This window comes from Amblyraja radiata, chromosome 26, assembly GCF_010909765.2.
Source record: "Amblyraja radiata isolate CabotCenter1 chromosome 26, sAmbRad1.1.pri, whole genome shotgun sequence".
NCBI classification, from domain to species: Eukaryota; Metazoa; Chordata; class Chondrichthyes; order Rajiformes; family Rajidae; genus Amblyraja; species Amblyraja radiata.
The window spans coordinates 9815242-9839567 of NC_045981.1; the positions used below are offsets into that span (position 1 = coordinate 9815242).

Genomic DNA, 24326 nt, shown 5'->3' on the forward strand with positions numbered 1-24326 from the left:
TGACGTGAGGAGTTGTATTATTTCCCGCCGTCCGAATTCTGAATGCCTGCCTCCTATTGACTGGGTCTCTCCTGCCAGTTACCTCCCAAGCGTGATGAAGCTGCCTTGCAGGAAGAAGAGGAACTTCAGCTGGCCATAGCCCTGTCGCAGTCTGAGGCTGAAGAGAAAGAGAGAGCGGTGAGTGGCGCCGCCGGGGGCGGGGTTGACGGCGCGGCAGGGACCACGGGTCCCGGTGTGTGTCCGACCGCTCACCGCGAGGGGGGGGGGGGGTAGAGCTGAGGCTGGTTTATTGTCACGTGGACCGAGGTGCAGTGAAAAGCTTTTGTTGCATGCTATCCAGTCAGCGGAAAGACAATACATGTTTACAATCGAGCCGTCTGCAGTGTGCACATAACACAAATATCGTTTAGTGCAAAGTAAAGTCCGATCAAAGATAGCCCAAGGGTCTCCAATGAGGTAGATGGTAGTTCAGGACTGCTCTCTAGTTGTTGGTAGGATGGTTCCGTTGCCTGATAACAGCTGGGAAGAAACTGTCCCTGAATCTGGAGGCGTGTGTTTTCACACTTCTGCACCTCTTGCCTGATGGGAGAGGGGAGAGGAGGGCCCAGTGTAGTCGAGTGAACTATCTTGCTCGCTATAGGATCTATGGTTTCCACTAGGCCGTAGCCTCAGAATAAAAGGACGTACCTTTGGACAGGAGTGAGGGGGAATTTCTTTAAGCCAGAGGGTGGTGAATCTGTGGAATTCTAATCCACAGGTGGCTGTGGAGGCCTGGTCAATGGATATTTTTAAGGCAGAGATTGATAGATACTTGATCGGTACGGTTGTCAGAAGCTATGCGGTGAAGGCAGGAGAATGGGGTTGAGAGGGAAAGATCGATCAGCCATGATTGAATAGCGGAGTAAAATTGATGGGTGGAATGGCATAATTCTGTCCCTAGAATGTATGAACTTTCCGGTTTAGCAACGCTGACTATATTGTCTTCATTCTCATTGGTGTGGCCAAGATGTGATGCTTTGTGTCTATGGGAATATTTGATGGGTCAGGTGCAGGTATATTTCTTAATCTATCATCTTTGGATACTTAGGCCCATTTTTTAATGTTCAAATATCCCCCAAAGTTCCATCCTGTGGACGGGTTGTAAGATTTTCCCTAACGCGTCAATCCTGACACAAATGCAGCCGGCCAGACGTGCTGTAGTTCAAACCAAAGTAACTCGTGATGGTAGAGCTGCTGCCTCACAGTACCAGAGACCCCGCCCGATTCGATCCTGGCTACGGGCGCTTTGTTTTGAGACGTGCAGGTTTGTAGGTTAATCGGTTCCGGTAAAATTGTAAATTGCCCCTAGTATGTGGGATGGTGGTAGTGTACGGGGTGATCGCTGGTCAATGCCGACTCGGTGGGCCGAAAGGCCGATCACCCCATACACTAGTACTATCCTACTGTATCCCGCTGTATCCCAAGTCTAATGTCAAAGCGCCTGATCAAAGCATGGTCCATTTATGACAGTTTCAAATAACTTGCTGACAAAATGATTGTCACAGTTCTAGCAAAGATCTTGGTTTGGGAAAAGTCAAGAGCTTTTAAAAATGATAATGGCTGTGGGTGGGTGTGTGTGTGTGGGTGGGTGGATGGTCGTGTGGGCGTGTGTGAGTGGGTGTGCGTGTGGGTGGGTGGGCGGGTGTGGGTGGGTGGGTGTGGGCGTGTGGGTGGGCGTGGGTAGGTGGGCGGGAGTGTGTGTGGGTGGGTGGGCGTGTGTGGGTGGGCGTGTGTGGGTGGGTGGTCGTGTGTGGGTGGGTGGTCGTGTGTGGGTGGGCGTGTGTGTGTGGTTGGGTGGGCGGGTGTGGGTGGGCGGGTGTGGGTGGGCGTGTGTGGTTGGGCGTGGGTGGGTGGGTGGTCGTGTGTGGGTGGGCGGGTGTGGGTGGGCGGGTGTGGGTGGGCGTGTGTGGGTGGGTGGGCGTGTGTGGGTGGGTGGGCGTGTGTGGGTGGGTGGGTGTAAGTCGATGGCTGGTGGTGGAGGTTCAAGATTGTGGGGCTGATGGCCATTGCTTGCTTTTGCTGACGTCTCACTGAAAACTCTCTCTCCCCCTTGCAGAGACAGAAGAACACCTACTCCATGTACCCAAAGGCTGAGCCAAGCCCAGTCACCTCATCAGCCCCACCGGTCAGCAGCCTCTACTCGTCCCCTGTGGTAAGAACATCAGCCCCAGCTTGTGTGGGAGCCAATTTGAGGGGGAATTCTGTTGTTGCTGTGCGCAACGAGTGTTTGAATAATGCTGACATAATTTAGAGATCTGGAGGTGACAAGGTGACAATCCACGGAGAAGGTGCAGCACCGAAACGGGTCCTCTGGTCCGCCGACTATCAATCGCCCGTTCAAACTTGTTCCATATTATCCCACTTGTTCATGCACTCCCTTCACACCAAGGCCAATTTACAGAGAGCAGTCCAGCTGCAAACCTGCACATCTGTGGGATGTGGGAGGAAACCCCTTGTGGTCACAAGAAGAATACGCAAATTCCGCATAGACAGCGTGGGTTTTATCCGGGTGCTCCGGTTTCCTCCCACATCTCAAAAGTCGTACAGGTTTGTCGGCTAACTTTCTTCTGTAAATTGTCCCGTGTGTGTGTGTGTGTGTGTGTGTGGGAGGGGGGGGGGAGGGAATAGTGCTAGAGTACAGCGAGCGGGGGTTGGCAGGGACTCGGTGGGCCGAAGGGCCTGTTTTTTTACGCGCAGTATCTGCAAACGCTTGTTTAGTCGTAGTTGGGTTAGAAGATGGCATACGAGAGGGGAAAGTGGTTGGCAATAAATATTGAAGTGCGAATATCAGACGAAAAGCTTCTGCTTCTCCCTTCCAGAATTCTTCTGCCCCGACTGCCGAAGAGATCGATCCTGAGGTAATAATTTGTGTGAAACTTGTCGAATGAAAACGGTTGGTGGTTTTCTAACGGCGGGAGGGGGAGGGGGGGGGGGGGAGAGAAGGAGAAAGAGAGCGATGGTACTAAATAATCTGGTTTGACAGAAGAAGCCGGAGTAACTCATTGGGTGAGGCACACATCTCTGGAGAGAAGGAATGGGCGACGTTTCAGGTCGAGACCCTTTGGGTCTCGACCCGAAACGTCGCCCATTCCTTCTCTCTAGAGATGCTGCCTCACCCCCGCTGAGTTACTCCAGCATTTTGTGTCCACCTTTGATTTTAACCAGCACCTGCAGTTCTTTCTTACACGTGCTAAATAACATGTCGTGCTCTTTATTGGAAGCTGGCTCGCTACCTGAATCGGACCTACTGGGAGAAGAAGCAAGAGGAAGTTCGGAAGAGCCCGACCCCCTCGGCCCCCGTCTCCGTTGCGGAGTCGACCGTGCAGCCGGTGGAGCCCCACCCGGCCCCCGTCACGGTGGTGGAGGTGAGGCCCCCACTCTCCTGTCACCGTAACGTCAATAGCGGTCACGGTAGAGTTGCTGCCATTACAGCGACTGCGGCAGCGCCGGAGACCCGGGTTCGATCCCGACCACGGGTGCTGTCTGTACGGAGTCCGCACGTTCTCCCCGTGGATTTTCTCCCAAGATATTTCGGTTTCCTCCCACACCCCAAAGACGTACGGGTTTGTAGGTTAATTGACTTGGTAAATTTAAAAAAATTGTCCCTAGTGGGTGTAGGATAGTGTTAATGTGCGGGGCTCGCAAGGTCGGCGCGGACCTGGTGGACAATGTATGTCTAAGCGATAACTAAACTGCACCTTGGTCAATAGGTGACGTTTCGGGACGAGACCTTCTTCAGACTGAGAGTCAGGGTAGAGGGACACCAGAGGTATGAGCAGGACGAATTAGAGCTGACATCAATGACCCGGGGAAAGTGGAGCCCACAATGGTCTAGTGCTACCGCATGGAAACAGGCCCTTCAGCCCATTGAGTCCGCGCCGACCAGCAGTCGCATTGCATGTTGGTGTGGGCAAGGTTTAGTGTAGCTTTAGTTTTAATTTAGAGATACGGCAAGGAAACAGATCTTTTGGCCCACCGAGTCCATGCTGAGCTGCAGTAGCATTGCAGGTTAGTATGGGCAAGCTGGGCCGAAGTGTCTGTTGCCATGTTTTATGTGTAAACTGTGACTAAACCTTGGTCAACACGGGCAAGCTGGGTTGAAGGGCCTATTTCCACACTGCCTGTCTAAACTAAAACTAAACAGTGGTCGGCATGAGCAAGATGGGCCGAAGGGCCTGTTTCCATGCCGTATGTCTAAACTAAAACTCAACTAAACCTTGGTGGGTATGGGCAAGCTGGAGTGAAGGACCTGTTTCCACGCTGTATGTGTAAACTATGACTAAACTAAACCTTGTTCACCATGGGTAAGTCGGGCCGAAGGGCCAGTTCCCCTGCTGTGTGACTCTGTGGCTGAATGTGTTCTCTGCTCTCTGTGCGGGTTCAGCAGCAGTACCAGAACGGCGAGTCGGAGGAGAACCACGAGCAGTTCCTGAAGACGCTGCAGAACTCGGTGGTGACCTTTGTGAACCGCATGAAGAGCAATCACATCCGTGGCCGCAGCATCACCAACGACACCGCCGTGCTCTCCCTCTTCCAGTCCATCAACAGCATGCACCCTCAGCTGCTGGAGCTGCTTAACCAGCTGGACGAGAAACGCCGTGAGTGCCCACACCCTCGCCCTCTGCGCCCGAGACCACATGTCACCCGCACGCTCTGCCCCGTCCCGACAATGTCCCCAGTGTGGAGGATAGAACGGGTTGGGTTGGGTTGGGCCGGGTTCGGTTGGGTTTAGCCTGGCCTGGACGGGTTGGGCTGGGTTGGGCCCGTCCGGGTTGGGTTGGGTTAGGCCAGGTTGGACCGAGCACTATGCAGTATGTCTGGCTTAATCCTACCCTACAGTAGGGCGAGCAGAGCACGATGGGTGGAATGGCCAGCTCCTCCGTCAGAGCCCACCAATGGCCAATTTTGGAAGTGAGCTCTGGGTGACATTCCTGGCCTCACCGCGCAAGGGAGTCTTCAATCTGCACCGTGCCGGGTAGCTTGTGGACGGGAGGGGGTGGGGTGACCTTCTGTCTATTGCAGTGGTTTTCACCTTGTGTTGCAGTGTACTACGAGGGGCTCCAGGACAAGCTGGCCCAGATCAGGGACGCGCGCGGGGCCCTGAACGCTCTGCGAGAGGAGCACAGCGAGAAGCTGCGGCGAGCGGCCGAGGAGGCTGAGAGGCAGCGGCAGATCCAGCTGGCCCAGAAACTGGAGATCATGCGGCAGAAGAAGCAGGTCCGTGCCTCGAGCACGCGGGCAGCAGTAGAGCACGCGGGCAGTAATTGTGAGCGCAGAGAGGTCGCGGAGCTGGGTCGCACGCACGAGTGCGCGACATTAGAGCACGCAGAGCAACAGTAGAGAGCTCGGAGCAACAGCGGACTACATGGCAGTAGAGCACACAGAGCAATAATAGAGCCCGCAGAGCAGTCGTAGATTGAACGGCGGTAGTAGATCTCACAGCACTAGAGAGCGCGGTAGCAATAGAGGGAACAGCACGGGAACAGGCCCTTCAGCCCACAACGTCCATGCCGAACATGGTGCCTTTACACTGATCTCCTGTGCCTGCCCGATCCATAGCCCTCTGTTCCCTGCAGTTCCTCCTGTAGAGGAGCCATGAGAAGCTCTTTGTTAGCGTCCACGAGTATTTATTCTGTGTCCTCTCCCTGCCCCATCACTCAATAGCACGGGCAAATCCAAGGCTGTAAATGTCAATAAAGAATCAACCTGATTTCTATAACACCCAGCTCAAAGTTCCTCGTGGTGTAATTTTTGGCATAGATGGGATAGATGTCCAGAACCCTATGCTCAGAGTAGAAATGTTAAAGACTAGAGGGCTTATGTTTATAGTGAGAGGGGCAAAATTTAAACGAGATGTGAGAGGCAAATGTATCACACATCTGGGTGCCTGGAGCGCGCTGCCAGGGGTAGTGGTGAAGGTAGATGCGATAGTGGTGTTTAAGAGACTTTGGGACAGGCATGTGGATATGCAGGGAATGGAGGGATATGGATCACACACACACACGCAGAGGAGATTAGTTTAACTTGGCATCATGTTCAGCATGGGAATTGTGCGATGAAGGGCCTCTTCCTGCATCAAACTGTTCTATAAGACTGGAGAGGGAGTAGGAAGGAACTGCAGATGCCGGTTAAAACTGAAGGTGGACGCAAAAAGCTGGAGTAACAATAGACAATAAGTGCAGGAGTAGGCCATTCGGCCCCTCAAGCCAGCACCGCCATTCAATGTGACCATGGCTGATCATTCACAATCAGTACCCCGTTCCTGCCTTCTCTCCATATCCCCTGACTCCACTATCTTCAAGATAATACAGTGGCTCAGACAGCATCTCTGGGGAGAAGGAATAGGTGACGTTTTGGGTCGTGACCCTTCGAGGAACAGGTGACATTTTGGGTGGAGGCCCTTCTTCAGACTAGGCAGGTTAGGACGTTTCGGACTGCAAGTGCTGTGCGTGCCTTGACGTGGCTCAGGCTTGAACCGTGTACCTTGTTCCTCAGGAGTACCTGGAGATGCAGAGACAGCTGGCCATTCAGCGGCTGCAGGAGCAGGAGAAGGAGCGCCAGATGCGGCTGGAGCAGCAGAAACAGACCATTCAGATGCGGGCACAGATGCCAGCCTTCCCACTGCCCTACGCACAGGTAAGAGGCGGGAGCAGGGGTAACGGGAGCAGTGCCGTGGTTACTCAGCGGGTCAGGCAGCATCTCTGGTGGAAAGGCATGGATGAAGATTCCCATCAAAGGGCCTGTTTCTGCACTGTATCTCTAAACTTAACTAAACTTTCCACTTGGAGTAATTCAGCGGGTGAGGCAGCATCTCTGGAGAGAAGGAATGGGCGGCGTTTCAGGTCGAGACCCTTCTTCAGACTGATCAAGGGGTAGACAAGGAGCAGAGCAAATTACAGCTGTCACCGGCCGCCATTGTTGGCTGTAGAAGATGTGATAAGGAAGGGATACGAACAGTGACACTAGCAGGATGACTAAGGTGGCGAAGGGACGAGGAGAGAGGGGATGCAAGGGGAGTCTTGAATTAAGAGAAATCAATATTCATCGAGCTGGGAGTCAGAGTTTGGTTCCGTTTATGTCATAAGTGATTGGAGCAGCATTAGGCCATTTGTCCCATCAAGATAGAATGGAGCGACTGGGCTTGTATACTCTGGAGTTTAGAAGGATGAGGGGATCTTATTGAAACATATAAGATTATTAAGGGTTTGAACATGCTAGAGGGAGGAAACATGTTACCGATGTTGGGGGAGTCCAGAACCAGGGGCCACAGTTTAAGAATAAGGGGTAAGACATTTAGAACGGAGATGAGAAAAAAATATTTTTCACGCAGAGAGTGGTGAGTCTGTGGAATTCTCTTCCTCAGAGGGCAGTGGAGGCTGGTTCTCTGGATGCTTTCAAGAGAGAGCTAGACAGAGCTGTTAAAGATAGCAGAGTCAAGGGATATGGGGAGAAGGTAGGAACGGTGTACTGGTTGTGGATGATTAGCCACTGATTGAATGGCGGTGCTGGCTCGAGGGGCCGAATGGCCTACTGCACCTATTGTCCATTGCCTATTGCCATTCAATCATGGCTGATGTATCTCTCCTTCCTAACCCCATTCTCCTGACTTCTCCCCATAATCTCTGAAACCCATATTAATCTCTGCCTTCGACTGAATTAAACTAGACTAGACATTAGGACAGGCTAACACTAAACTGAAAGTGGAATTACTTAGTGAGCCGGTTGGCTTTAGTGTTGGGTGACTGTGTGGCGTTTACCATGTCTGACGTTCGTGTGTAACTGCGTTGCTCTCCTGCCCTCAGCTGCAGTCCATGCCCGCTGCTGGCGGGGTGATGTACCAGCCATCGGGCCCGGCCAACTTCCCCGCCACCTTCAGCCCGGCGGGCTCGGTGGAAGGATCGCCCATGCACACCGTCTACATGAACCAGGCGGCCCAGCCCGGCACAGCACCCTACCCCTCCATGACCGTCACCGGAGCAGGTGAGGGGCGGCGCCAGATCAAAACGCCCAGCGCGACCAGCACTCGGTTTAACCCAAACACACCGCGGGTCCGCGGAGGGGGTGGACAGGACAGGACAGGCGACGTTTCCAGTCAGGGGTTCCGACTGATAGAGAGCGGGGTGGGGTGGAGAAAGCTGGAAGAGGTGGCGTTTGGGGTAAAGCCTGGCAAATGACATGAAGACTGGAGTAAATCACCAAGTTGGGCAGCCTCTGTGGAGAACATGGGTGCATCTTTGTCCTCCAGGGATGCAGCCCGACCCGCTGAGTTACTCCAGCACTTTGTGCTCTTTTTGTTTTTTGGCTAAACCCGTTTCTGCAGTTCCTCGTTTCTCCTCAGAGATGGGTGGGATACCGCTGGGTGGAGCAGGTGGCCAGGGCTAGAGGGGGGGGGGGGGAAAGGAGGTGAAAGGTTGTTGATACAGAGAGAGACCTTAAGGCAGAGGGAGGGATGTGGAAGTGGAAGGGGACGGGGTGAGGGGTGGGGAGCGCTGGTCCTCCTGTGTATGTGTGGCCGTGCTCAAAGTTTAGTGTGGGAAGGGGGGATAAAATGATTGGGGGAGGGGTGGGGGAGCTGGGGCTTGTGGAGTGGGGGTGATTTGTGCCGGGGTGCAGTCACCATGGGCTTTATGTGATGTTTGTGCCCCCCCCCCCCCTCCAGACCCGGCCATGGTGAACCCCTACATGTACCAGACGGCACCGCCCAGTGGCCACACCGGCCAGCAACCCCAGCCCGTGCCCACCACCAACCCCGGCTACTCCAGCTACCAGCCTACGCCCACACACAACTTCCAGGTAAGTTGCTGCCCTCCCGTGGACCCGCTCACCGGCAACCATGGCCACTCTGACGCTGCAGAACGTGGGGCTCTCGTTTTGTGCTCACACCCCTCCCCCTTTCCCCCTCCCCCCCTCTTTCCCCCTCCCTCCCCCTTTCCCCCTCCCTCCTCCTTCCCCCCCTCTTTCCCCCCTCCCCTTTCCCCCCTCCCCTTTCCCCCCTCCCCTTTCCCCCCTCCCCCTTTCCTCCCCTTTCCCCCCTCCCCCTTTCCTCCTCTCCCCCTTTCCTTCCCCCCTTTCCTTCGCCTCTCCCTTTTCTCCCTTTCCCCCCCTCTCCCTCCCCCCCTCTCCCTTCCCCCCCCTCTCCCTTCCCCCCCTCTCCCTCCCCCCCTCTCCCTTCTCCCCCCTCTCTCCCTTCCCCCTCTACCCCCCCTCTCCCTTCCCCCCCCTCTCCCTTCCCCCCCCCCCCCCTTCCCCCCCTCTCCCTTCGCCCTCCTCTCCCTTCGCCCTCCTCTCCCTTCCCCCCCTCTCCCTTCCCCCCTCTCCCTCCCCCCCTGCTCCCTTCCCCCCCTCTCCCTTCCCCCCCCCTCTCCCTCCCCCCCCCCTCCCTCCCCCCCCTCTCCCTCCCCCCCCCCTCCCCCTCCCCCCCTTTCCTTCCCCCCTTTCCCTCCCCCCCCTTTCCCTTCCCCCCCCCTCTCCTCCCCCCCTCTCCCTTTCCCTTCCACTCTCCCTTTCCCTTCCACTCTCCCTTTCCCTTCCCCTCTCCCTTTCCCTTCCCCTCACCCTTTCCCTTCCCCTCTCCCTTTCCCTTCCCCCTCTCCCTTTCCCTTCCCCTCTCCCTTCCCCCCCCCCTCTCCCTTTCCCCCCCCCTCTCCCTTTCCCCCCTCTCCCTTTCCACCTCCCCACCCCTTTACCCCTCCCCCCTTTCCACCTTTCCCCATTTTCCTCTCTGAAGATGGCGTGCTGGTCATTACTTACTGGGGGCATGCGGGTGCTTATTGTCAGTGTGTTGAACGGTGCGCCCTGTCTTGCAGAATGTGGCGTCGCAGGCCCAGCCGCTGCCATCTCTCCCCCCACCCCAGCCAGGTGGCCTGGGCTACTCCGTGCCCATGGGCTACCAGCCCTACAACATGCAGGTAGGCCCCACAGTGGGGGTGTGGGGGCACACAGTGTGTGGGAGGTGGGCCTGCGTACACACAGGGCACAGTGGGTGTGTGGGAAGTGATGGGTGTGTGTGTGTTATCCTGCTCCCTGCACGATTATTCTCCCCCAGCCCGTGGTGTTGCGTGACCATGCTCCCCCGTCTTGTTCCCCTACAGAACATGATGCCAGTGCCGCCTGTACAGGATGCACCCATGGGCAATCTGCCCCCTCAGCAGCCCTACCTGCCAGCACAGCAGCCCATGTACCAGCAGGTGAGAGGCCACGCACACACACCCCGTTCTCAATGCCATGGTGATATCGTGCCATCCAGCAGGCGGCACAGCGGGTCGAGCCGTCGCCTCACAGCACCAGAGACCCGGTGCCAGCTGGCGGGTCCTCCCCGTGACCGCGTGCGTTCCTTCCCACATCCCAAAAACGTGCATGTTTGTAGTTTTCGCTTTTTAGTTTGAAGGAGATGAGCGGGACAAGTTTGGTCACACAGAGGGTGTGGGCTGCCTGGAACGAGCTGCCAGGGGTGGTGGTGGAAGCAGATATGATAGTGGTGTGTAAGAGACTTATGGATGGGTACATGGATATGCAGGGAATGGTGGGATATGGGTAGCGTGCAGGCAGATAAGAGATGACCTTGGCATCGTGTAATACCAACTGCAGATGCTGCAATACCACACAAAGACACTTTGGTAGAAAAGAACGCACAAACCTGGAGTAACTCAGCGGGTCAGGCAGCATCTCTGGAGAACATGGATAGGTACAAAGTGCTTGAGCTAGAGTTACACAGCGTTTAAGAAGGAACTGCAGATGCTGGAAAATCGAAGGTAGACAAAAATGCTGGAGAAAGTCAGCAGGTGAGGCAGCATCTATGGAGCGAAGGAAATAGGCGACGTTTCGGGTCGAGACCCTTCTTCAGACTTCAGACTTCAGAGTCTGAAGAAGGGTCTCGACCCGAAATGTCGCCTATTTCTTTCGCTCCATAGAATTGGACATCCACATGAGAGCGAGCGTGTCCAGGGATGGGGCGGTGGAAGTGTTTACTGTGCGAGCTAGCAGGGACTGGGTGGGCAGAGTTTCCTTGCCCTGCGCCCACACTGTCCTGCTATCCCTGATGCTCTGCCCTTCTCCCTCCACAGATGGCGCCCCCTGGAGCACCGCCGCAGCAGCAGCAGCAGCAACAGCAGCAGCAGCAGCAGCAGCAGCAGCAGCAGCCACCGCCGCAGATCCAGCAGCAGCCAGGCTCCGAGGCTCAGCTCATCTGCTTCGACTGACCCCCCACCCCCCCTCCCTCTCCCCCCCTCCCCACACATAGGCATAGGGAGTGGGGAGGGGGTTGGCATCCCTCACACGGGGGCTGCACAGGGCCTGGTCACCATTGCAGGGCACAGTGGGTGGGGGAAAGATGGGTCTGTCCTATACTGAATAGTTCTAGCATAATGACCTCCCCCCCTTCGCCGTCTCCCCTTCCCCCATTCCCCACCTGCTTTCTCGTTGTCCCTCCTCCCCCTCCCCACACCCCTCATCACCCCCTCCCCTTTCGGCGAGCTTTCCCCAGCTCAAACAATGCCTGGCCGCCCCCCACCCCCCCCCCCCTTCTCTGCCCTGACACAAGAAGCATTCTCACAATCAGGCACTAATGTTCCTCAGTCATTCTCCGGGAGCTGCCTCCGGCGTCACTGATGCTGGAGCCCAGGGAGCTGGGAGTGCGGGCGTGCCTCCAGACCTTGGCAACCCTCCCACCCACTCACTCACTCACTCACTCACTCACTCACTCACTCACTCACTCACTCACTCACTCACTCACTCACTCACTCACTCACTCACCCACCCACCCACCCACTCCCTGCAGGCCGACCGTGAGTGACAATTGGCACAAGGCTATTTGGAATGTGTTCCCATCGTGCAATTAACTGCATCTTGATGTGTCCGTGTGTTCAGATCCCAGCCTGAAATTTAAAAAATCACCTCCAAAAGCAACCGAATCCTTCAGCCTGATTGCAGGCGGACATTGTAATTGGCTTTGTAGAGTAACTGTTTTCTGATCTCCCATCTACTGCTCCACTGCTGGAATCACAAGCACTTTACAGTGGAAATGAATGATCTGTTAACTGTCTCTGCATTGTAACTGGGTCTTGTATAACTGGGCTTAAACTCTAAATATAAACCATGTAGCTGATTGTATATTGTGCTGTCTCTCTCTCTCCCCACCCCCTCTCTCCCCACCCCCTCTCCCCCCCGTATATATCCATGTTCTTCGCAGCAAGAGAAGCTAAAATTCTAATTTAAAGAACTCTTGGCTTCACTAACTGCAGCCTGCATGTTTAAAACAAGGAAATTGTTCGTTTTCACCATAAATAAAGTGCTGGAGAACGTGAACTGCTGTGGATCTGGGACAACTATAAGTTTATCCTGCTGTCAAGACATTTGACATGAATGTTCCATTATATTATCTCCTAATTCTCTGCGCGGTACGTCGCTGTTTGTTGAGCTTTCATCATTTTTCCAACTAATTTCAAAAAAATGTTTAATAAATTTCCTCTTCACCTCCATGGAATCTGTACCTGCTTCCAATGCAATGTTTAAACGCTTACTAAGAATGCACAGCTTTCAAAAGTGAATTGGGATCAATAAATCAAGAGAGAGGTAGATATAGCTCTTGGGGTTAACGGAATCAAGGGATACGGGGAGAACGCAGATTCTGGATGATCAGCCATGGCTTGAAGGGCTGAGTGGCCTATTCCTGCACCTATTTTCTATATTTCTATAATTAGATGGGGTAATAACGGAAGAAGGTTAGACATTATTGCCTTCCATCACAGTGAGGAATGTGGGGAATCGGCTGTGGTGGATGTTTATGTTAACTTTTATGTAGTTGTGTGTCTTGCTGCTTGTTTAGTATGGCTGTATGGTAATATGAATATTACTGTACCTTAATTGGTACATGTGACAATAAAAGACCTTTGAAACCTAAACCCTTAAAGACCAGCAAAATATAGATAGAAATCCTTGTGTAGGAAGGAGCTGCAGATAGACACAAAATGCTGGAGTAACTCAGCGGGACAGGCAGCATCTCTTGAGAGAAGGAATGGGTGATGTTTCAGGTCAAGACCCTTCTTCAGACTGATGTTAGGGGAGGGGGCAGGATAATAATAATAATATCTTTTATTGTCATTGCACGTCAGTGCAACGAGATTTAGTATGCAGCTCCAACCGATGAAAAAGAAAAGTAAAATAAATAAATAAGCTGTGTGTCGTGACCATCCGAGGGAGACAGTCCAGTGGGGGTGGGGGGCACTCAGCAGGGCCGGTTCAGAGCAGCTATAGCTCTTGGAATAAAGCTGTTGGACAAAGATAGAATGTAGGAGGAGACAGTAAGACAGGTGGAAGAACTGAGAAGGGGGAGGGGGATGGAGAGAGGAAGCAAGGGCTATCTGAAGTTAGAGAAGTCAATGTTCATACCGCTGGGGTGTAAACTGCCCAAGCGAAATATGAGTTGCTGTTCCTCCAATTTGTGCTGGGCCTCACTCTGACATTGGAGGAGGCCCAGGACAGAAAGGTCAAATTGTGAATGGGAGGGGGAGTTGAAGTGCTGAGCCACCGGGAGATCAGGTAGGCTACGAAGGACTGAGTGGAGGTGTTCAGCGAAGCGATCGCCGAGCCTGCGCTTGGTCTCGCCGATGTCGAGAAGATGACACCTGGAACAGCGGCAGCTGGTTTATACAGAAGACAGACACAAAATGCTGGAGTGACTTAGTGGGTCAGGCAGCATCACTTTTTATGAAACTACTTTTATTCAAAAAATAAAATAAACATAGAGTATTAACACAGTCAAATACTGCCTATGTTGACAGTTTACAAACAAACGATCATCAAATTAATATAACGTCAACTTTATCAACAAAACACTCGACCTCCAACAGCGACCAGCATTCACGGAAGGCCTCCAAAGTCCCCATGGACACCGCGTGTTCCCTCTCCAGGGACAGGCGGGCACGGACGTAGACCCGGAAAAAAGCTCAAGCAATTTAAAAAACACTTAAACAAAATTATCAAATTAAAATATTAACATTTTTATCTATAATATATTCAACCTCCTGTGGTGACCAGCGTTCACAGAAGGCCTCCACAGTCCCCATGGACACCGCGTGTTCCTTTTCTAGGGACACGCGAGCTCGGACGTAACCCCGGAAAAGGGGCAGGCAGGCGACCGCTGTGCGGCCATCGACTGCCCGCTGCCTGGACCCGCGAATGGCCATCTTGGCCAGGCCCAGGAGCAGACCGACAGGGAGACCCACTCCTCCCTCCCATCCATCCCCCCTCTGTACCGGGGGCCCAGGCAGCATCTCTGGAGAAAAGGAATAGGTGACAATTCGGGTCGGGACTCTTCTTCACACTGAAAGATAGAGAAGGCCAGAACAAAACAGGGCTGGAAGAAATAACCTCAGGAAGGGTGGAGCCCATAATGGTCCATTGTTGGCTGGGGAAGGTGTGCTAACGACAGGAATACAAAGATATGAACAGTGGAACTGGTAGGACCACGGGAGTTACATGAAATTAGATAAATCAATATTCATACAGCTGGGTTGGGAGTTGCCCAAGCTAAATATGTCCATAGGTTCTAGGAGCAGAATTAGTCCATTTGACCCATCAAGTCTACTCTGCTATTCAATCATTGCCGATCTATCTTTCCCCCTCAACCCCTTTCTCCTGCCTTCTCCCCATAACCCCTGACATCCATACTAATCTAGAATCTGTAGATTTCTGCCTTAAAAATATCCATTGACTTGGGTCCCACCTCCCAGCAAATATGTGATGTTGCTCATTTAGATTGTATTATGTTTAGATAAATATCCACTTAGTTTAATGAGAGCCGAGAAGGTCAATGGAATGTCCTCTAGTGCTGTACATTGTGAGTGTCCAAAAACTGTAAGAACTGGTTTGCAATGTATACATATGTGTATTATACATAGACATTTATATATACACACATATATACGCACGCACTTGTATGTATGTATTGTACACACATGCAAACAAATATGTGTGTGTATATATGTATTGGTCACACAGGCAAACATATATGTGTACATGTGTGTGTATATGTATATATATATGTGTGTGTGTGTGTGCGTGTGTATGTGCATGTGTATACTCTATAATATATATATATTTTAAATATATATTATATATATATATATAGATATATAGAGTACACATACACATACACACGCGCACACACACACATATATATACATACATATACACACACATGTATAGATGTACCACGTGCTATGGGTGTGTGAGGAATGTCAGTCACCCTTGGATGTGGATGACATTTAGCGCGCTGCCCGCCGGGAGGAAGGTCACAGGAGGGGCGTTGATGACGTTAAGTTGCCGCGCTGTGGCCGCCGGGAGGAAGGTCGGGTGGAGGTCAGCGGGAGGTCAGCGCCCCACGCTGCCGCCGCCGCCATCAGCTGCAGGGATGCTCGCCGCGCTCGGCCGGGCGGGGACACAGGGCGCCCTCAGGTACCCGCTCTGGGCTACGTCACCGGCGTCGGGGGGTCAGGGGTAGTGGGGCTGGGGTAGACACAGAGAGAGAGGGGAGGGGGGGGGTCCCGTCTCTAACCCTCTCCCCCGCCCCCCCCCACCACAGTCCGCCTCCACTGGCTGTAATGGGGGAGAGTGGAAGGACGTGTGTTCCCCCTCTCCCCCTCCCCTCTCTCCCCCTCCCCCTCTTCTTTCCCCTCTCTCCCCCTTCTTTCCCCTCTCTCCCCCTCCCCCTCTCCCCCTCCCCTCTCTCTCCCCTTCCCATCTCTCCCCCCTTCCCTCTATTTTCCCTCCCTACCCCCCCCCCTCACTTCCCCCCACCCCGCCCTCTCAGATTTAATAGGAATCTGAAGGGTAACTTTTTCAGAGGGCGGTGGGTGTATGGAACAAGCTGCCTAAGGAGGTAGTTGAGACTGGGACTATCCCAACGTTTAAGAAACAGTTAGACAGATGCATGGATAGGACATGCTTAGGGGTTTGGACACACTAGAGGCAGGAAACATGTTCCAGAACCAGGGGCCACAGTTTAAGAATAAGGAGTAAGCCATTTAGAACGGAGACGAGGAAACACTTTTTCTCACAGAGAGTTGTGAGTCTGTGGAATTCTCTGCCTCAGAGGGCGGTGGTGGCCGGTTCTATGGATGCTTTCAAGAGAGAGCTAGATAGGGCTCTTAAAGATAGCGGAGTCAGGGGATATTGGGAGAAGGCAGGAACGGGGTACTGATTGGGGATGATCAGCCATGATCACATTGAATGGCGGCGCTGGCTCGAAGGGCCGAATGCCCCTATTGTCTATTGACAGGTTTGGAGGAATATGGACCAAACGCAGGCAGGTAGGACTAGTGTAGCTGGGAAATGTTGGCGAGTTGGGCCGAAGGGCCTGTTTCCACACTATCACTCTATGAACTATAGTGACTATCACTCTATGAACTATAGTGAACGGTTGATTGATGGTTGGCAAGGACAGGTTGGGCGGAAGGGCCTGTTTGACTCCATGGCTCATTTCCCTGGTTTAAGTGAGCGGGTGCAGAGGCTGGCATTAGATCCCCTCCGGTCGCCGTTGCCCCGGGTTTAAGACGCTGTTTGCCTGTGCTATCTCAACAGGCGAGGGTTGCTGACGTTTTGTGCGCGGCGGGCGCTGAGGACCAGTGGATGCCGGCGGGATGAAGGCCTGGCCTCGCCACCCCTGGACAACATGCCCAGGGACTACCCGCCCAAGATCAAGCAGCTGGTGCACGACATCGCTGGCCTCACCCTGCTGGAGATCTCTGACCTCAACGAGCTGCTGAAGGTACGTACGTCTCGGCAAAGCACCCACCCCTTGATGAGAGCCGATCAAGTCGACTCCGCCATTCAATCTTGGCTGATCTAACTCTCGCTCTCAGATATACACAAAAAGCTGGAGGCAGGAAACATGGTCCTGATGTTGGGGGAGACCAGAACCAGGGGCCACAGTTTAAGAATAAGGAGTAAGCCATTTAGAACGGAGACGAGGAAACACTTTTTCTCACAGAGAGTGGTGAGCCTGTGGAATTCTCTGCCTCAGAGGGCGATGGAGGCTTTCAAGAGAGAGCTAGATAGGGCTCTTAAAAATAGTGGAGTCAGGGGATATGGGGAGAAGGCAGGAACGGGGTACTGATTGGGGATGATCAGCCATGATCACATTGAATGGCGGTGCTGGCTCGAAGGGCCGAATGGCCTACTCCTGAACCTATTGTCTATTGGCTGATCTAGCTCCACCCCCTACAATCAGTCTTAAGAAAGGTCCTGACACAAAACTTATCACCTATCCATGTTCTTCAGGAATACTGCCTGACCTGCTGAGTTACTCCATTCTGAATTACTCCCAACGCGATGTTCTGTGCGAAACCAGCATCTGTAGTTGCTTGTTTCTGCAACTGTACAGGGAGTCTCCTCTGCTTTGGGTTCTATCTGGAGGATTTTACAGTCTGCCAGCTCGGAGTCTGGTGTGAATTCTTGCACTGCAGCGGCCAGTTTAAAACTCCTTCTGTCTCCACAGAAAACACTGAAAATCCAGGATGTTGGGATGATGCCGGTGGCTGGAATGATGGCTGCTTCTGCCTCCCAGGTAAGCCCCCGCTGCAAGTGGGGCCCTTGCTCGGCAAGACTCGAGAGAGCTTCACTGTCGTGTAGAGACAGCACGGTGGTGCAGCGGTAGAGTTGCTGCCTCACAGAGCCAGAGACCCAGGTTCGATCCTGAGTACGGGTGCTGCCTGTACGGAGTTTGTACGTTCTCCCCGTGACCTACGTGGGTTTTTCTCCGGGATACAAAGACGTACAGGTTTGCAGGTTAATTGGTTTGGTCTAAATGTAAATTATCCCTAGTGTGTGTAGGATGGTGTTAAAATGTGGGGTTCGCTGGTTAGTGCGGACTCGGTGGGCCGAAGGGCCTGTTTCCGTGCTGTATCTCTAAACTAAACAACCGTGAAATTGTTACTTGCAATAGATACAGCGGAGCAACAGGCTCCCTCGGCCCACCGAGTCCATGCTGACCATCGATCGCCTGTTCGCTCGAGATAATTTTACAGCTTACCGAAGGCAATTAACCAACAAACTTGTGCTTCTTTAGAGTGTGGGAGTAAACCGGAGAAAACTGATGCGGTCACAGGGAGAACGTCCAAACTCCGTACTGACAGCGCCCGTGCTCAGGATCGAACCCGGGTCTCTGACGCTGTGGGGCAGCAACTCTACCACTGCGCCACCGTGCTGCCCTCTTAACAGGCCCATAACCACAATACACACAGATAATATATAATGCATGAACATCAATTAATAATCACAACACGGGTGTAAAAACCTGTCGTTCTTACACAGAAGTTTGTGTAAGAGGTTAGTGTTGTGTAGTGTTCAAGATTCATTTTTCAAGCAGTTGCTCTGAGATACAGCATGAAAGCAGGCCCTTCAGCCCATAGAGTCCGTGCCGACCAACACTTTTTTCCAGTTTTGATTCCTACACACAAGGAACAATTTACAGAAGCCAATTGACCTACAAATCTACATGTTTTTGGAGCGTGGGAGGAAAAAACCCAGGAGAAACCCCACGCGGTCACAGGGAGAAGGTGCAAACTCCGTACAGACAGCGCCCGTTGTCAGGAAGGAAGCAGAGTTTCTGGCGCTGGCATCTTCAGGCTGCTCTGTTTCCTCCCTCTCTAAAGACGTGAGGTTTGTAGGTTAATTGGCTTTGGTGAAATTGTGAATTGTCCCCATTGTGTAGGATTGTGTTGATGTGCGGGGATCACTGGTCAATGTGGACTCAATCAGCCGACGGGCCCGTTTCTGCGCTGTATCTCTAAAGTCTAATACGATGAGAGGTATGGAGCGGGTCGACAGATGCCTTTCCCCAGGGTGGAAGAATCAAGGATGAGAGGGGCAATGTGTAAAGGGGGACAATTTTTACACAGAGGGCCGTGAGTGTCTGGAACGCTCTGCCAGGGGTGGTGGTGGAGACAGATACAATAGTGACCTTTACGGGACTTGAACAGGCACATGAATAAGCAGGGAATGGAGGGACATGCGTTATGTGCGAGCAGTGATTAGTGTATCTTGGCATCATGTACAGCACGGTTTTGTGGGCCGAAGGGCCTGTTCCTGTGCTATACTGTTCTATAAGATCAGAGCGTCCAAGTTTTTACGAAGTTTGGGGCGGGCAAGGTGGCGCAGGGGTCGCGTTGCTGCCTCACAGCGCCAGGGACCCAGGTTCGATCCTGACCTCGGCTGCTGTCTGTACAGAGTTTGTACTTTCTCCCCGTGACCTGCGTGGGTTTCCTCCCACACATCAAAGATGTGCAGGTTTGTAGGTTAATTGGCTTGGTAAAATTGTAATTGTGCCCGGGTCTTGACTGTGGATGCCGTCTGTACGACGTTTGTACGTTCACCCGGTGACCACGTGGGTTTTCTCCAGGCGCCCCAGGTTTCCTCGCACACTTCAAAGATGTGCAGGTTTGTGGGCTAATGTGCTTGGCATAATTGTCCCTAGTGTGTGGGATAGTAGCAATGTGCGGGGATCGCTGGTTGGTGCGGACGCGGTGGGCCGAAGGGCCTGTTTCCACGCTGTGCCTCTGAAGTCTAAATTTATGAGAAACGTAGGTAGGGTAGATAGAATTCCCTGGGTGGAAATGTCAAAGGCAAAGCTTTCTGGCTAGAGGGGCAAATGTAAAGGAGATGAGCGTGGCACCCTCGCTCGCCCCTCTGTCCCCATCGCTCCCCGGCTCATCCTGACCCTCCCCCTGGCTCTGTCCCTGCAGGAGGTCGATGAGGAGGAGGCTCCGGCCAAGAAGGAGAAGACCCAGTTCACGGTCAAGCTGGTGGAGTTCAAGGTCACCGACAAAGTCAAGCTCATCAAAGAAGTGAAGAGCTGTATGACCGGCCTGAACCTGGTGCAGGTGAGCGGGCGGGGGTTGGGGGGGGGGGGGGTGGGGTGGTCTGTTCTGGGGGGGGGAGGTCCCGAGTGCACGCTGCCTTCACTCGCCCCCCCCCCCAGCTCTAACCCCCCCACAATGGCGGCATGGTGATGCAGCTGTTGAGCTACTACCTCGCAGTGCCAGAGACCTGGGTTCGATCCTGACTACGGGTGCAGTCTGTACGGAGTTTTGTCGTTCTCCCCGTGACCGCGTGGGTTTTCTCCGAGATCTTCGGTATCAATGTAAAAGTGTTGCTCGTGTGTGTCGGATGGTGTTAATGTGCGGGGACCGCTGATCGGTGCGGACTCGGTGGGCCGAAGGGCCCGTTTCCACGCTGTATCGCTGCACTAAACTAATCAGGGCCCAAGCTTGCTGGGTCAGCAGCGTAAGGTGGTCTGGAGCCCGAGGGGAGGGGGGCAGATCGTTAGCTGATGAAAGGACCATTCATTTGCCCACTTTGATTTTAATCCAATTTTAAATTAACACATTAGGTATTTTTACCGTTGTTGGTACATCTCGCATCCACTGGGCCGGCACGGTGGCGCAGCGGTAGAGTTGCCAGTGGAGTCAAGGGATAAGGGGAGAAGGCAGGCACGGGTTATTGATAGAGTACGACACAATGAATAGCAGTGCTGGCTCGAAGGGCCGAATGGCCTCCTCCTGCACCTATTTTCTATGTTTCAATGACTGCGTGGGTTTCCTCCGGGTGCTCCGGTTTCGTCCCACATCCCTAAGACGTGCAGGTTTGTTGGTTATTTGGCCCCTTTACAAAGGCTCGTCTACACTAATCCCTTTTACTTTTGATGAAACCAGGAACTGCAGATACTGGATTATAAATAAATTTAATTCACTATTTAAATTGGCTCATATCCTTCTAAACCTTCCATATCCAAATATCTGTCAACTTACCTCCCACATCCCAAAGACGTGCGGGTTTGTAGGTCAATTGGCCTCTGTAAATTCTAATTTGTCCCTAGTGTGTAGGATACTGCTAGTGTATGGGGTGATCGGTGCGGATTGGATGGGCTGAAGGGCCAGTTTCTGCGCTATACCTCTAAACTAGTGTACGGGGTGATCGGTGCGGGTTGGGTGGGCTGAAGGGTCTGTTTCCGAGCTGTATCTCTGAACTAAACTAGTGTATGGGGAGATCGTTGGTCAGCACGGACTGGGTGGGCCGAAGGGCCTGTTTTCCGCGCTGTGCCGTTAACGTTAAGACTAACGCGGTGAACCTCTCGACAGGCCAAGAAGCTGGTGGAGTCGCTGCCGCAGGAGATGAGGGCCAACGTGTCGAAGGAGGAGGCGGAGAAGCTGAAGGCGGCCCTGGAGGCTGCGGGAGGGATGGTGCAGATCGAGTAACGCACCCGCCCGGCCTGCGAGGCCGCAACCCAGACACCGTTCGGCGGCCTTGCGCCCGACTGATGCCACGGCTGCTGCACCGCCTCCCGGCACTGCAAGCGTTGAGCGGGGACTGTCGCTAGATCAAGATGTTTGTTTGTATGTATGTCTGCACGCGGTGGTTTTCCGCCAGTTCCAGGGTGCCAGGGGGGCGCAGACATAAAGAGGGAGGTGCTGCCTATCCAGACCCACCATGTACAGTTAGCAACCCACAGTGGGTACAGTGGCCCGCTGCGGGTACAGCACGCCCTCCGCTCTGCTTGTCACGGCCATTCAATATTAAACGAGGAAAAGATGGAACGTTTTTAAACTGCCGCGTCCCGCCTTGTCTAATTGTGCCGAGTCATAGGTTCTTGGAGCAGAATTAGGCCGTTCGGCCCATCGCGTCTATCGTGTAAGAAAGAACTGCAGATGCTGTAGTAACTCAGCGGGTGCGGCAGCATCGACCCGAAACGTCGCCCATTCCTTCTCTCCAGAGATGCTGCCTCCTCCGCTGAGTTACTCCAGCATTTTGTGTCTGATCTATCTTTCCCTCTCAACCCCATTCTCCTGCCTTCTCCCCATATCCCCTGATACTCTTACTAATCAAGAATCTATCCACCATCCCTGCCTTAAAAATATCCATTGATGGCCTCCACAGCCGCCTGTGGCAGTGAATTCCACAGATCCACCACCCTCGGCCTAAAGGCATTCCTCCTCATCTCCTTTCTATAGGTGCATCCTTTTAATCTGAGGCTGTGGCCTCTGGTCCTAGACTCTCCCACTAGTGGAAACATCCTCCCCACGTCCACTCTGTCCAGGCCTTTCAGTATTCCGTAAGTTTCAACGAAGTACCCCCTCATCCTTCTAAACTCCAGTGAGTACAGGCCCAGTGCCGTCAAACGCTCATCCTATGTTAATCCACTCATTCCTGGGATCATTCTCGTAAACCTCTGGACCTTCTCCAACGCCAGCCCATCCTTCCTCAGATATGGGGCCCAAAACTGCTCACAATTGGAGATTGGAGCCATTCCCGGAGATACAGCGCGGAAACATGTCCTTCAGCCCACCGAGTCCACGCCAACCAGCAATCCGAGCACACTAGCACTATCACTAGGGACAATTTACAATTTGAAGTAGTTAAGGATTAGAAACATTTTAATTTACGACAACATTTACCCTTGTTTGGCCCAAATCCCTCAAAACCTTTCCCATCCACGTTCCTGTCCAGTTTTCCTCCCACATCCCAAAGACATACAGGTTTGTAGGTTAATTGGCTTCTGTAAATTGTCCCCACTGTGTAGGATAGTGTTATTGCGCAGCGATTGCTGGTCGGTACGGACTCGGTGGGCCGAAGGGCCTGTTTCCGCGCTGTATCTCCAAACTAAACTAATAATTAGTGCTTGCCCTATGGGGAGAAGGCAGGAGAATGGGGTTGAGAGGGGTCTGTTTCCATTCCGTATCACTAGAGACGAGTCAACTCCGCCATTCAATCGTGGCTGATCTATCTTTCCCTCTCAATCCCATTCTCCTGGCTTCTCCCTGTAACCTTTGACACCCGTACTAATGAAGAAAATTAGAGTGTGTGCAAGAAGGGTTTTTTTGTTGGGATAGTCCCTGCCTCAACTACCTCCTCCAGCAGCTCGTCCCATACACCCACCTCCCTCTGTGTGGAAAAGTTACCCCTCAATGTCCTCTGGGCATCGACCCCCCTACTCTGGGCGAGAGACTGTGCGGTCGGCAGGCCGAGCCGGTCGAGGGCGACGGAGGAGGCCCCGGAAGCAGCCTGGGTCTCGCCTGGATCAGGAACCGCTCCACTACATCCAGCAAGTGGACCGGACTTTGGAGTCTTTGCAAATGGCGCCAAAATACGGCAACTGGTGCGTGTGTGATCTGTGCAAAAATAATGTCACTGCTGTGCAGACGTGACAATGAAGCCAATGACCATTGAATATTCAGGTGTTGATGAGGCCACATTATAAACTAGGGTGACGTCAAACTCAAAAGGGCATCCCGTCTCTGTTCATGGACCATTAAACCTCTCGCTGAAGTTAAACCAAGGTACGTGGGCTCTGAACCAGGCGTGTAAATTATTGCCCAAGGTGCACATCGGGGTTTGGGAGAAGGCCAACAAAGGCAGCAACTGGCAATGGGAGAAACAATCTCAGTAGCGACTCTGCCTGTTCTCATGCACGCTGATTCTGACTCTGTGCCGACCTAATAGCCCATCTAAACCCCTCCCCTCCCTCACCTGTGTCCACCTGTTACCTGCCTGGCGACAGTCTGAAGAAAGGTCCCACCTTCTTGCAGAAACGCATCTGCAATCACTCATTACAATCACGAGATTGATCCCTGGGATAGCGGGACTCATATGTGGAAAGATTGAAAAGACTAGGCTTGTATTCACTGGAGTTTAGAAGGATGAGGGGTGAATCTTATAGAAACATAAAATTATAAAAAGGACTGGACAAGCTAGATGCAGGAAAAATGTTCCCAATGTTGGGCGAGTCCAGAACCAGGGGCCACAGTCCTAGAATAAAGGGGAGGCCATTTAAGACTGTGAGAAAAACCTTTTTCACCCAGAGAGTTGTGAATTTGGAATGCCCTGCCACAGAGTGCAGTGGAGGCCAAATCACTGGATGGATTTAAGAGAGAGTTAGATAGAGCTCTAGGGGTTGGTGAAATCAAGGGATATGGGGAGAAGGCAGGCACGGTTTATTGATTGGGGACGATCAGCCATGATCACAATGAATGGCTGTGTTGGCTCGAAGGGCCAAATTGCCTCCTGCACCTATTCTCTATGTTTCTAATCGCTCCACTTCTTTACACCTCTACTCCAACACTGGGCGGCTTGATTGTAACCACGGTGGTGCAGCGGTAGAGTTGCTACCTCACAGCTCGGTTCGATCCTGACCATGGGCGCTGTCCATGGGCGGAGTTTGTACCTTCTATTCGTTACCTGCGCGGGTTTCCTCCAACACTCCAAAGACGTACAGGTTTGTAGGTCAATTGGCTTCG

At 53.0% G+C, this 24326-nt stretch overlaps 2 protein-coding genes across 8 annotated transcripts in view; both read left to right on the forward strand.

Annotated features, from left to right (window-relative positions):
• The window catches only part of hgs (hepatocyte growth factor-regulated tyrosine kinase substrate), a 30161-nt gene extending 18886 nt beyond the window's left edge, over positions 1-11275 (forward strand). For 2 of the 7 annotated variants that reach the window (XM_033044204.1, XM_033044206.1), the window contains exons 11-22: positions 112-177; positions 2096-2191; positions 2859-2897; positions 3261-3404; positions 4424-4637; positions 5084-5256; positions 6535-6675; positions 7842-8019; positions 8699-8832; positions 9846-9947; positions 10131-10226; positions 11103-11237. In XM_033044204.1, coding sequence (XP_032900095.1) covers positions 112-177; positions 2096-2191; positions 2859-2897; positions 3261-3404; positions 4424-4637; positions 5084-5256; positions 6535-6675; positions 7842-8019; positions 8699-8832; positions 9846-9947; positions 10131-10226; positions 11103-11237 — 1518 coding nt within the window. Of the gene's footprint in view, positions 1-78; positions 178-2095; positions 2192-2858; positions 2898-3260; positions 3405-4423; positions 4638-5083; positions 5257-6534; positions 6676-7841; positions 8020-8698; positions 8833-9845; positions 9948-10130; positions 10227-11102 lie in introns of all 7 variants that reach the window. The other 5 variants (XM_033044202.1, XM_033044203.1, XM_033044205.1 and 2 more) reach the window with 5 other exon arrangements.
• Positions 11276-15310: 4035 nt separating this feature from the next.
• mrpl12 (mitochondrial ribosomal protein L12) lies at positions 15311-21639 on the forward strand. Its single transcript, XM_033044209.1, has 5 exons — positions 15311-15492; positions 16618-16804; positions 17534-17602; positions 19779-19916; positions 21174-21639. Exons 1-5 carry the CDS (start codon positions 15347-15349, stop codon positions 21288-21290), a joined length of 657 nt encoding a protein of 218 aa, XP_032900100.1. The 5' UTR covers positions 15311-15346; the 3' UTR covers positions 21291-21639.
• Positions 21640-24326: the final 2687 nt, after the last annotated feature.

Bases quoted from the DNA above. Each gene is read 5' to 3' on its own strand.
- mrpl12 (XM_033044209.1), top strand. From the start codon at position 15,347: ATGACGTTAAGTTGCCGCGCTGTGGCCGCCGGGAGGAAGGTCGGGTGG. The intron at 16,805-17,533 runs GTACGTACGTCT...CTGTCTCCACAG, and splicing joins ACCTCAACGAGCTGCTGAAG to AAAACACTGAAAATCCAGGA. The intron at 19,917-21,173 runs GTGAGCGGGCGG...ACCTCTCGACAG, and splicing joins CCGGCCTGAACCTGGTGCAG to GCCAAGAAGCTGGTGGAGTC.